This window comes from Mauremys mutica, chromosome 10 (assembly GCF_020497125.1).
Source record: "Mauremys mutica isolate MM-2020 ecotype Southern chromosome 10, ASM2049712v1, whole genome shotgun sequence".
NCBI classification, from domain to species: Eukaryota; Metazoa; Chordata; order Testudines; family Geoemydidae; genus Mauremys; species Mauremys mutica.
In genome coordinates, this window is record NC_059081.1 from 60296431 (window position 1) to 60310464 (window position 14034).

Sequence of the window (14034 nt, forward strand, 5' to 3'; positions counted from 1 at the left end):
CTATAGAAATAAAATTCCACATAAGATAAAGTATTTCATAGAAGATATTTATTTTGGGTTTGATTTTTTTTAAGTGCTCTCCATTCCATTTTTAGAGAGTATGCATTTTTTAAAACAGAATATATTTTAGCAGTAGCTGTGTTGAAAAACAAAGTTGCAAAAGATCATGTGACAAGGCTATATTAATTAGCTTTTCATTTCTACATTATCTTTAGCAAACCAGCCTAATTTCTAAATCAAGTTGCTTCCAAGTCATCATTATGCAATTGAATAAAGAATCTTAACCAGGAAATTTACTTCATTAAGGGAAAAGAAATGCCTAAATCTGTCAACGCTCACTTGCAATCAGTGTCCCTTTCCTGGTCAAAGAAGGTGGATGACTCATTCTTGGCAATATGTGGAGTGGCCCCCTTGGTTTAGCGTCACACTTTCTCTAAACAGTGGATTAACATCCATTGGTTAATGTAACTTCTTGTTGTCTGATTAAATTTGGATCTGCTTAAGGTTGAAGAAATATCCAGCAGACTTTTGTTAGATGGTGAGCCTTCAGTTCTGCTCTTTTCAACACTGTTTTTGGAGGTTCCTACACTTTAGATGGCATAAGGAAATGGAAATCAGACTGGCAAAGAGAGTGGGAAATTTTTTCTACCTGATTATTTTTCTTGAGATTTTATGTCAATCCAAATGCTTTCTTTTTTCATATTAGCAACTGCTTATGTATCGTTTACATTTTAATGCCTATGGAGAAGCCATGTGTTTCAAGATATTGTGTAAGCGAGTTTCATGTGACTCTCATTGAGCCAGCAAGCAGCAAAAAAAATATTAACGTCATTTCCAGCAGCTAGCAGGGAGGTACTATATCCCACATCTGAACCATCATAGAGGATCTCAAAAATTTTCAGGAAGGAAATATTTCCCATTTAAGTGGGCCAAATTGTGTCTTCAGAGGTGCTCATTCTATGTCAGTAGGGTTGCATGCATGTAATTGAGGACAGAGTGTATGGATCACTTTGTTGTAATTACATTTTGACTGTTTTTTGTATTGGTTTGATATCCTTAAACTATGGTATGCATCTTCAGGGATTGTCTGCATAGGGAAATTGACCAAAATAGCTATTTCAGTCACGCTATTCTGCAGTAGTTCCCTGTGTGGATATTCTGTTCTGGAATAAGTCACTTTATTCTGGAACAACAATTATCCTGCAATAAAACAACTTTTATTCCAGAATAGAGTGCTCACACGGGAAGCTAAAGCTCATTCTGCAGTAGCTATACCAGTCAATTTCCCCATGTAGATAACTAATGTAATGTTTTCCTTTCTCATTCAAAACATATAAATTCTCATCCACAAAGTCAAAAAGATGTCAGCCATTTCCAGTTGCAATATCTCTCATGTACATTGAGTTCTGCATTTAATTTCTTTGACTGCCTTTCTTGTCTGCCGTAATGTGTTTTTTTATAGATATTTCTCATGTGTTCCTTAGTACAGCTTCATGTGTGTTTTTGCTCCCTCTTTCTTAGTGATATGACAAGAACAGTAGAGATTTCTGGGGAAGGTGGCCCTCTGGGGATACATGTAGTACCCTTCTTTTCATCTCTGAGTGGAAGGTAAGATGTTTTCCATATTTTAGAGAAGCATGTTAATGAAAAAGGCATCAGCTGTGTTTATTTCTCTTAAAATATCTCTACTGTGAAAACATGAGGGGGAGCTAAAACTGTTTTTTAACAGCGGATAACCAAGCCCAATATACTGTATTCCTTCACTGACGTCTATTTGGTTCTGTGTGTATATTCAGAGAACAAAACTCATTTCTGTTATATGTACATAATGTTTGTACTTTCAAGGATCTCTGCATTTTTTTTTCTGAATGAAAACATGGCAACATGGTCTCTAGTTAAGATTATTGTACTTCTTGAAAGGTGTTTTTTCTGTCCAGTTGGATTTTTCTCCCCGACTCCTTATTGCTAAATAGCAGAGCAGACATAGAAAAGTCAAAATGACTCGCTTGTCAGTTCTTCCTTAATTTTTTTTTCAAGTCACCTTTCAAATTAGGTTCTTTAGCATTTACAAAATGTGTACTATACCATGGACTTTACTTTTGCATGGTAAGATTATTTTAATTGTAAATTATTAAACATAGTTTATTGAGATCACAAAAGATTACCATAGTGGAAAGTTCATATTGATGTACTGTAGTTGAGCATATGTCAGCATTTTCATTATAGCTCCCCATTTTCCTAGTTATGTAACTCGGATGTAAAAATTTTCTCTGGACTGAAATTTGACATATGAGGTTTCTGCCAAAGAGCTAATTTGTAGTGCTGTCAGTATGAGAACCCTGTGACAGGGATGGAAAATTGCTAGTGTCATAAATGGCATCACTTTATAGTAAAATGGCTGCTTCTAGTATTAGGCCAATTATAATTACAAACTTTTTAAAAAAGGTCACAGTCTAATCAGGAAGAGAAATGTTTCTTAACATCGATTTTCAGAATGTTAAAGTGAGGAGAAAAAAGTGGTATTTGTTTCTTTTCAGGTAGTATATTGTTTGTGAATATTTTCTCAGCAGGATCTGAGACTTTAGATGGACTCAAATTCAACTGGGGTATTTTAGTTGCCAAATCAAAAATCAGGTTGACCATCTGCTGCTTGAAAAAAATGTCATCACCTTATTTCAGGAGGAAGGATTGGAAGTCAGGAGTTCTGAGTTCTTTGAGATCCTCAGGTGGAAGGCACCATGAAATTGCAAAATATTATCAGTAATTTAATATTACTGCAATACTTGTGATGCTGAATTCTAACTGCTTAGGGTATCTTTAAAAGAATTCACTGAATAACCAGCAGAGCTCCTCTTGGCCTACTTTCTGTGCATGTTAATATTCTTGTTTACAAATGCTGTGGAGCATGGCTTACAGCAAGCTATTTTTTGACAGACAGGCTGAGTGTTTACCCAGTTGTCTTGAGAAATTCTAATGACACTTGGCAGAATTGTACTGGTGTCTTTTGTAAAATACCAGAATGGTTTAACCACTTGTTCCTGTTATTTAATCAAACAGGGACTAGTGCATACATTTCATAATTCATCAAAACACAAGAAGGAAAAGAAGCGTTTTCCATTTCTGTTGATGACAGGGCAGGTTTGATCAAGCATGTTGGCCATCCGCCTTGACTGGTATTTTTGTTGTAACAGTTTGTAGATTACTATTCTTATTAGAAAATACCAGTTTTGATATTACACTAATACAGGTATTCATCTTCAGTGAATAACATTTAGGAATAATGTTTCATTGTAATCCTGGTCTGTTTGTTTTTTTCAGAATGAGTTTAAGCAAAATACTTGGCACTTAGGCTTTAATATACAATTGAGCAACAATAACTAGTTGAAATAATTTTTCATTTTCTTTGCACTTTAGACTTACCATAAAAGAAAAGAAATTAAATTTAAAAATCACATTAACGTGATGTTAAAGTTGAGACTTCATACAATAAAAGTTATGAAGTAATTAGGTTAGGCTGTCTCAGTATATTTAACTCGACCCATGTGTCCAGATAATGCAGCACATATGGAGAATATCAGGCCAGTCAGTGATCTTGTAGTTCTAGGTGGCTGTTGACTCTGGGCACAGTGGGATTAGTTAAGATCACAGCAACAGACTTATTTTTCAATTTCTTTAATTTCCTTATTTTTACTAGATTGAATCTTAATGTAATTATTTGAAATTCAATTGTAATATTTAACTCCTTGGTTGCAGCTAATTGGCTGTTTCTATTGGTATTCATGGAAATTGTCAAATTTTGCCTGCCCCCAAATAAAAAGCTTTCTTTCATACACTACAATGTTATTAGGGGATCTTCTACATGACAAATTTATTACAATGCAAAATTCCAATCTAGTAATGCTCCTTAGCGGAAAACGCACCCTTTTTTTTTTTTTAAAAAGGTTTGTAGATAAACAAAACTCTCATCTTTTTGCCGTTCTGTTACTTAGTGGATTTAAATACAAATCAGATGACTAGTACTGGTGTAAAGGAACTGTGAAGTTGAAAATTATATATTGGTACCAGGGCTGGCTTTTTTGCTGCCCAAAGCAAGAAAACACCTGCGGGCCGGCCGGAGCAGCGAAGGGGGGCGGGGGACAAACAAACCTGTGGGCCAGCCAGAGCACTGAAGGGCGAGGGACACAAACAAACCTGTGGGCCTGACGGAGCAGCGAAGGGGGTGGGGGGGGGACAAACAAACCTGCGGGCCGGCTGGAGCAGCGAAGTACCCGATTGGTACTTTACTGAGTGAAGCGGTGAAAAGGGCCTCTAAGGCTATGTCTACACTATAATGTAAGCCTAGGGTTAGTGGAACCCAAGTCAGTAGATCCTGGGTTAGAGAACCCAGGTCTGGAGCATCTACATTGATTGTCAACTGTAGATTGGAAATTTTCTAACCCAGGCCTAACTCGGGGCTCCGACGTCCATGATGCGGTACGCAGACTCAAATCCAACCAACCATATCCCAGACTTCCTAGCACCCTCCCGAAATGTGGCCGCTCTAGCCCTTGGTTTGTGGTGGAGCGTGGAAAAACTTGACTGTCCCCCAAACTTGATTGTCCAAAGGAAGAGAGAGTTGTTCCATGGGATTGTGGGATCCTTTGTGGGATCTCCCAGTGCTCAAGTCTACTAAGACTGCATATATACTGCAGAGCAATAGGGATTGGACCCAGGGTCTGACTTGACTCAGGTTTGGACCCACCACCCCTGTGGGGTCCTATGACTCTGGGTCCAGGCCCTGGATTAGCACGATTTTGTGTGTAGATGGAGGATGAAGATAGGCTTGAGCCTGAGTTCGAACCCTGAGCTTACATTGCAGTGTAGACATATCCTAAATGTCATCTATGTTATGGTATGTGTAGGTTAATGCATAAAAACAGGATTATAAGGGGTCTGTGTACGCACAAAGTCTTCAATTACATGGAATGTTAGACTAGTCTCCGTGACACCCCAGGTTTTTAATCCAGTCTCAAGCAAGTACAGTTTTCTACCTGAAATCATTCCCATTTGCTGATTTAGTGCTTAGCATAGTGCTTAGCATGCTATGGGAAGGACATCAGCCTCTCTAAGGCAGAAGTTTGACTCTTCTTTATGTAATTTACTTTGCACTTCTACAACACTTTCTGTTTGAGCTTCTGAAAGCACTTTACAAATATTAATGTAGTAAACCTCACAATACCCCTGTGAGGTAGGAAATTAATATTGATCTCATTTGTCATGGAAATGAGGAAACTGTGGGTCAGTGGGGATTTAATTGACTTGAGAAACAATGTATAGGAAGTCCATAGGAATACAACCCAGATCTCCTGGCGAGGGCTTTTCAAAATTTTAATAACAAATGCACACTGCCCCTCCACCTGGATCACTGTGGTTTGCAGCGGTTCAAGAAATCCTAGGCCTCAATTCAGGCAAGATTAGCCTAATTTCTTGGTTTCTTTGGACTTGACTAGAAAGAGATTGTTCCTTGTGCACGTCATCCTTTCGTCCGCAGAAATGGGCTTCCAATTCCTTGTAGCAGTGTCTCTGTATTTTGATCTAGTATAATTAGAATCACTGTTTTGCACTTAACTTTAACCTTTTCCTTGTAATTGATTCCATCTTATTTGTTAACATGTATCTATCCTGCATAAATTCTATCCTACTGTTTTGTCTGGAAGGATGGGGCTGGTTTCCCCCTCCCTTTCTCCAACCCCTGATTAATGCGGTTAGCACTTTCTGAAGCGTTAGGAAGGGTTACCAACAGTGTCAGCAGAGTAAAATTATACTGGCTGGTTTCATATTCTTTTTGGAGTCCTTGTTCGTTAATGGAAAATAAATTTTGGAAATCTCTCTTTTAGACTAATGACTTAATATGGTGTGATTAGTAGACCGTAAGAAGAACTTTGTTCCTTCCTCAGTAGAGACCAATATCTATTTGTAATTATTATAAATGTCTTGTATACAAATCTAATACAGAATAATCATCAGCTTTATTATTGCTTTTCAGGATTCTAGGACTCTTTATCCGTGGCATTGAGGAGAACAGCAGGTCCAGGCGTGATGGTCTTTTCCATGAAAATGAATGTATTGTGAAAATTAACAATGTGGACCTCGTAGATAAAACCTTTGCACAGTGAGTGCTACTTAATTACTTAATTGATTTTGTTAACCACCAGAATTTTATATAATGCTGTACTTATTGAGGTGATTAATGTAGCATGTTGCAAGTAAAATACCATAAAATATGTATATAACTAAAGCATCATAATTCTCTTTCACGAAACTTCCAAATGCAGTAATATATAGTTCCCATCATAGACTCAAATCATAGAAATTATAATATTGGAAAAACCTTCACCTGCCAGTGAAGTAGAACTTCCTACAATGTATTCTAAATTGTTTTGTCCATTCCAGTTTTAAAGAATTCAAACAATGGAACACTACTTCCGATGAGAGATTATTCAGTGTTAGGAAATTTTTCCTTAGATCAGTGCTTTTGTATTTCATTACTCCTTATTTGCATGCCTTTGGAACATCCTAAATAAATCCTCTCCCTCCTTTGTGTTTACACTTCCGAAAGTTATTGGCTTTACATTATCACCTACTAGTAATTGTTTAGCCAAACAATACTGTGTAGATTTAGTTTGCATAACTTATTTTTAAAAGTCAGTCCCTTCACCCCCACTTACTTTTTTTACCTGTCTTTTATTTCCTTCCAACTTTTTGATAAATTTCCAATATTAAAGTATCAAAAACTGAACATATGGTATTTTTGGTGGTGCCAACAACTTCTGAGAGTGTGGTGTTTCTGTAAATAGTTAAGAAAGAGAGAATCTCTTGTGCTACAACTCTTTTCAGGTGTCTACAAATGGTTAAAAAGTAATGATTTCTAACACAAAATGTAAAGCAGCTGAACTAAGTTGCAAGACTAACTTTAGGTTAAAAGCATAGGGTAGTAAGTTTTGTAATTTCGAGTTAAAATCTGTTGACGTTATTGTTCGTCCCTAACTGGCTTATGTAACAGAATACTTTGGATAATCTGTGCATTCAAGAAGACTCTTTTGCTGGAATGAATAGCCTCTTAAATTTCATAGTCACAAATATTTGCTTAAAATTAAATAGTAATTTATTTTTATTTTTAATCCCTATATTAAAAGACACGAGTGATATTAATCAGACAGCAAAATCTGTTGAGGGCTCAGGGGAGTTGATGCTTAACATTTTAAACCATAAGCCAAATGCTCAGTGTTTATGCTCAATGCAAAATTTCAGTGTTGCATATGAATATGTGCAGATCTACAGTTGTTTGATTAAAAACAGTGTTGATCTTATGCTTTAGTGGTTAAGGTTTTTGTGGGGTCCCCCCCCTTTTTCCCTGGTTTGTACATGTTCAAAATATCTGATAATAAACCTATTCCATGGTATATTTTCATTTTGGTGATTGGTTAGGTTCTGACACTTACCAATCTTTTCCCCCCTGCAGTGGAAAATAGTTTCCACATCATAACAGAGTTCCATGGCCCCATGCATCCCCTGCTCCTACCTGCCAAATGTTCACAGATGATGCTAGGAAAACCTGGTCACTTCAGTTTCAAATCAGCAAAGTGTATGCTTAAGAAAAATCCTTATTCAGCATGTTTAAGCACATGCTTAGCTAGAAGTATCTACTCAGGTACTATTGTAGTTAATGGGGCTTGGGCATTTGCTTAATTTTAAGGACCTTCTTAAGTGCTTTGCTGAATAGCTATGGACTATTCAGCATTCAGGCATTTGTCCCATAAAACTGAAATGCTGAAAAAAGTTTTAATGCTACATTTGAGTGCCTTCTGCATTTCTAGTCCATGCCAGAAAAGAGAAATTTTGAGACACGGGAAATTTAGGCAAGAAAAACAGTAGATTGAAATGTGATGTGTAAGGTTAAACATAACAAAACCCCATCAACCTATATTGTTTGTATTTTCATATGGATATTTTTAGTCTACTACATAGGTAGATATATTTGGTGAGGTATTATACAGGTAAGAATGCAAGTATGCAGACGTGTTGCAGTACGACTGTAGATGTGGTCCAGCATTGTTGTACACAGGTACACATACTGGTATTTGGTGCAGTGTTGTTATATGCTAGTAATAAGTCAATAAGTAATTGATGTAAAGCTTTTATATATAAATAATGTTGGTATTTGTTGCAGACTAGTTTTTGCAAAATCAGTCCCTTTTACTTATTTAGTTATCAGTTATACCACAAAATAATGTGATCCCTAAATTGTCAAATGAATTTTAAGTTATGGGGTTGTAACGTAAAGGTCAATGGTCTTACCTAGCAGCTAATGTTATATTAAGAAAATAAAATACATCTTTCTCAAGTGATTTTTTGCATTGATGAAATTATTTTTGGAAATTTTGAATAACTGTGTAGATGTTTGCAGTCTCTCTCCTGCCTCCTCTGGAACACACTATAAATTTTGAATGCCTCTGGGCCTGTAGCCATGTGGAGAATTTCACCCTCTGATTTCTCTGCAATACTGCTTGCTTTCTGGAATACTTGGAAGCGCTACAGTAACTGTCAGTTTTCGGTCAGTTTCCCTTTTAAACTGAGAGATTGAGACTTCACTTGCTTAGTTTTTGTCAAAGATTTAATTTTCTTCTGCCACCATGTAACCTACAAGAGTAAGATAATAGTCTTTACTTCCTGGCCCCATCACCTGAAATGAATTGGAGGTACAAAAGTTTGATGCCTCTGTCAAATGACAGGGGTTTATAGTCACTTGTTGCATTGGCTACTGATACAGAAAGAGTAATCAGTTTGACTGTATTAGTGGTAAGGACGTGGTTTCTCCTGCTGATTGCAAAGGGTCCTTTAATAGTTAGCAAAGACTGTAGTGATTACATGTTCTTTTTCAATTTGTCTATTTTAGGTGGAAGTTTTTGAATACTGCTCTGAAAGGTTGCTTTTCCTCACTAGAAGGCAATTTGTTGTAGTTTCATGTTCATAATGGTTTTATATATCTCTACTGTGAGTCTCCTTTTTCATTTAGTGTTAATAAATTCAGTTATATTCTGCTGGGTTCTGGAGATCTTAGCACCTCTTTTGGTTGAGTCTTTGTCCTTTATTTCTTTAAGTATGCATTTGGGAGCTCAAAGAATTTGACTTTCACTGCCCATGACATTTTTCTTTATAAAAAAAAAAAAAAGTGTGTGTGTGGGTGGGGGCGCTGGCAGTTATTTTCTCCTCAGGTACTGCTTCTAGGTTTCCTACAGATTTACTGGTGTTCTCACCATTATTTTTAGTTTGTGAGAGATCTCCTATTTCTATCTCTCTGATATGTTTAAAATACGCATCTCCTAAAAATGAGCGTTTAAGCCACCATTATTGTGTATTGTCAAGTGGCTGCTTGCAAGGATATGAGAATGGAGAGTGGTCTGAGATAAATTAAGTGAGGATTTTACATTCTTAAATATCTATTAGCTGGTGGTTTAGGGATGAGAAAGAAGTTTGTTTTGAAATAAACAATGTACAGTACAGAAGCAGGCATAACCTTCAACTCTGATGTCTGTGGAGAATATGGACTGAGAGGCATTGTTCTTTCACTACTGTAGTTAAAGCATTTTTGAGCTTTATCTTGTGTGTGTATAATAGAGTTGGGGCACTTTTAAACTCTTCTGCCCAGATTAATCTAGAGAGAGTTTGGTCCAGAGATCCCTTTCAACATGTCTTTGAAAAATTGTGAAGGGATTTTTATTAGTGAATATGTAAAATATACAGTGGTTGTGCTTAAAAGCTTTCCAAATCTGCCTTAAATAACTTGACTTTAGTATTTCTTTTATTTCCTTATTATAATAAGCTGTGTTGTAAATACTGAGATAAGATTATCTAAGGAAATTGGCAAGTTTTTAATTGTGGCCACGCTGTTTAAAATGGGCAACTGTCTATCATCAGTTTCTTCTCATACTAAGATAGTTATTGAATTGCAAGCATTTGGCTTGGAGTAGTATGTTTTTGTTAATGAGAGAGTCTGCTCTTCTTTTCCTGCTTTTTCATTTCTTCTACTCAGGGCCCATTTGTGTTTTTTGCATGCCCATGCCCTGAGCTGTGCTGCTGCTACAGGGTTCTGCTCTTCCATATTTGTTTTGGAAGCAGCTATGCACTTTCCTCTTCCAAGTCTCTGGAGAACTCTGCTGGAGAAATACTACACCCCACCATCTTCCCACTACAGTTCCTCTCCAGTTGTGAGATAACTGTTTTAGTCAGCGTTCTCCTTTAGAATCTTGCTTCCTACTCCTCCTCACCCAAGAACTATCTTCCTTGTGTTGACTCCAACTTAGGAGTTTGCAAGTGGGCATCATTCATAGCAGCCCAGAGATCTTGCCAACTTCACAAATCCCAATTCCTATTCAAAGCATAGGAAAATACTGTGATGTAGCAAATCTTACTGCATGTTTCCTGTTGACTTTTGAAAGAGGATCGCTTTACTTTGAAATGTATAGTTATTTCTGTTTTCTGTAGGTAGAATAAAATCATAGCTGTAAACAATTTCCAAGTATGCAGCAAGAAATGTAGAAATATTGTACAGTGTGACCCTAAGCAGCCCTGTATTCAGACCGTAAACACTATTGTAGTAATCTTTGAACAAAATATGACTTGTGAGGTACCATTTGAAAACTAATAACTCTCTGATTATTAATATTCTTGTGTGATGTATGCACATGGTGTGTATTAAGAGTTTTGAATATACACTGGAATTAAAGTGTGTTTAAACTAGGCAACACAAGTATGTAGGGACAGAATTAGAAAGGCCAAGGCAGAAAACAATATTAAACTAGCTAGAGACATAAAAGGTAAAAAGAAAACCATTAGCAGCAAGAGGGAAGACCAAGGACAGGGTTTGCCCGTTACTCAGTGAAGCGGGAGGCTGGTGGCGGAAACAATAACAGAAAATGTGGAAATAGCAGAAGTGCTAAATGTTTTTTTGTCAGTTTTCACCAAAAAGTTTAGTAGCAATTGGACATCTAACTTAATGAATGCCAGTGAAAATGAGGCAGTATCATAGACTAAAATAAAGAAAGAACAAGTTAAAAATTACTTAGACTTAGATGTTTTCAAGTCACCAGGCCTAATGAAATATATCCTAGAATATTCAAGGAGCTGACTGAGGAGATATCTGAACCATTAGTGATTATCTTCTAAAAGTCATGGAAGATGGGTGAGATTCCAGAGGACTGGAAAAGGCAAATGTAGTGCCAATCTATAAAAAGGGGAATAAGGACAACCCAAAAAATTACAGATCAGTCAGTTTAAGCTCAGTACCTGGAAAGATAATGGAGCAAATAATTAAGCAATCAGTTTGCAGAAACGTAGAAGATAATAAGGTGATTAAGTAACAGCATGGATTTGTCAAGAACAAATCATGTCAAACCAACCTAATAGCTTTCTTTGACAGAGTAACAAGCCTCAAGGATGTGGGGAAGCAGTAGATGTGGTATATCTTGACTTTTTTAAGGCTTTTGATACTCTCTCACATGACCATCTGATAAACTAGGGAAATACAACCTAGATGGAGCTACTATAATGTGGATGCATAACTGATTGGAAAACCATTCTCAGAGGGTAGTTATCAGTGGTTCACAATCGAGCTGGAAGGGCATATCAAGTGGGGTTCCTCAGGGATCAGTTCTGGGTCTGGTTCTATTCAATATCTTCATCAGAGATTTAGATAATGGCATAGAGGACAATACCAAGCTGGGAGGAGTTACAAGTGCTTTGGAGGATAAGATTAAAATTCAGAATGGACTGGACAAACTGGAGAAATGGTTTGAAGTAAATAGGATGAAATTCAATAAGGACAAATGCAATATATTCCACTTAGGAAGGAACAGTCAGTTGCACACACAAAATGGGAAATGACTGCCTAGGAAGGAGTACTGCAGAAAGGGATCTAAGTGTCATAGTGGTTCATAAGCTAAACATGAGTTTAACAGGTAACACTGTTGCAAAAAAAAGCAAACATCATTCTGGGATGTATTAGCAGGAATCAGGGGCGGCTCTAGGAATTTTGCCACCCCAAGCATGGCCGCACGTCGCGGGGGGTGCTCTGGCGGTCGCCGGTCCCGCGGCTCTGGTGTACCTCCTGCAGATGTGCCTGCAGAGGGTCCGCTGGTCCCGCGGCTCCGGTGGACCTCCCGCAGGCGTGCCTGCGGATGATCCACAGAAGCCGCGGGACCAGCGGACCCTCCGCAGGCACGCCTGCGGGAGGTCCACCGGAGCCGCCTGCCGCCCTCCCGGCGACAGGCAGAGCGCCCCCCATGGCATGCCGCCCCAAGCACGCGCTTGGTACGCTGGGGTCTGGAGCCGGCCCTGGCAGGAATGTTGTTGTAAGCAAGACACAAGAAGTAATTCTTCCACTCTACTCCGCACTGATTAGGCCTCAACTGGAGTATTGTGTCCTGTTCTGGGTGCCACATTTCAGGAAAGATGTGGAGAAATTGGAGAAAGTCCAGAGAAGAGCAACAAAAATTTATTTAAAGGTCTAGAAAACATGACTTATGAGGAAAGATTGAAAAGATTGGGTTTGTTAAGTCTGGAGAAGAGAAGACTGAGGGGGACATGATAACCGTTTCCAAGTACATAAAAAGTTGTTACAAGGAGGAGGGAGAAAAATTATTCTCTTTAATTTCTCCGGATAGGACAAGAAGCAACAGGTGTAAATTGCAGCAAGGGCGATTGAGTTTGGACATTAGGAAAAACTTCCTAACTGTCAGTGTGGTTAAGCACTGGAATAAATTGCCTAGGGAAGTTGTGAAATCTGCATCGTTGGAGATTTTTAAGAGCAGGTTAGACAAACACCTTTCAGGGATGGTCTAGATAATGCTTAGCCATGCCTTGAGTGCAGGGGACTGAACTAGATGACCTCTTGAGGCTTCTTCCAGGCCTACGATTCTATGAACTATTTCAGGGGGACTGGGTAAACACATCTGCTTTAGACAAAGAAATGTATATTTGATTCTCTGACCAGCCTGGTTTTCAGGCAAAGACAATGAAGATCCATTTTTACATATTAGATAAACAGAGTTATTAAGCTAACAAATAGGGGGAAAAGAGTATGGCGCTTTCTTCACCACCAGACTCCATCACCTTACTCACAGCTTGACTAAACTTTACGTTGTAGGGAGGGGGTAACCCTCAGAAGGACCCATTTTAAAGTTTTACTGGTCTGTAATGACTGGCGCGGCTGAACATGAAGTGACAAGCAACTGAATCAACTGATTTATGCAACACTACTGTATTATAAAAGTGTACAGAGTGAGGTCTTTTCTGAAGTGACACACTGGTGGTTAATATTATTGTGAAATATATGGATTAACACTATATGAGGAAATATGGATACTTAATGATACTACACTTTAAAGTCTGTGGCCAAACAGGGAGAAACAGGTTCCCTCTCAGACAGGAGAGAAAGCAGCTATTTACCTGTTTCCTATGTATATTAAGTATGGTAGAATGAAAACAGTGGAAACCCCATTAATGTACAGGGGAATGGGAAATCCAAAGGAAGGGAAAAACAGCATGAGTTCATCATGCCCCTTGAACCAAAAGCATTGAACTTTAGAAGATGTAAGCAAAAATAGAAGCCATCTTTGTCATCCCTCACTAGACAGAGATCAGAGGCCAGAGCTCTTGCAAGATGAGAAATATGGGTTCTTCAACCATGGAGGGGTTGAAGTCTCTGGAAACTGAATATAGTTGACACTTAGGAAGACAAGGGAAGCCAGCGCTTTGTCTTCTGTGGAAGGTCCTGACTGAGGGAATGTCAACCAGGGTTGGAAAGGAGGAAGACTGATGAGGGAAACCATCTAGAACAAAACCTGTAACTTTCTAGATTAAGTTTTAGATTTTTATGTTCATGTTTTCACTTTTGTTTGTATGTAGCCCTGTCTAGCTTTATTCCTTTAAATTGGTCTCACTTAACCGATGTCCAGTTGTTAATAAACTTGGTTCATTTTCACTATAAATCAGCTC

General features: G+C 38.0%; 1 protein-coding gene across 12 annotated transcripts in view; it reads left to right on the top strand.

Annotated features, from left to right (window-relative positions):
• The window catches only part of PARD3B (par-3 family cell polarity regulator beta), a 665445-nt gene that overhangs the window by 344989 nt on the left and 306422 nt on the right, over window positions 1-14034 (top strand). For 11 of the 12 annotated variants that reach the window (XM_045032213.1, XM_045032216.1, XM_045032214.1 and 8 more), the window contains 2 exons: window positions 1522-1608; window positions 6026-6151. In XM_045032213.1, coding sequence (XP_044888148.1) covers window positions 1522-1608; window positions 6026-6151 — 213 coding nt within the window. Of the gene's footprint in view, window positions 1-1285; window positions 1395-1521; window positions 1609-6025; window positions 6152-14034 lie in introns of those variants that run through there. The other variant, XM_045032225.1, reaches the window with a different exon arrangement.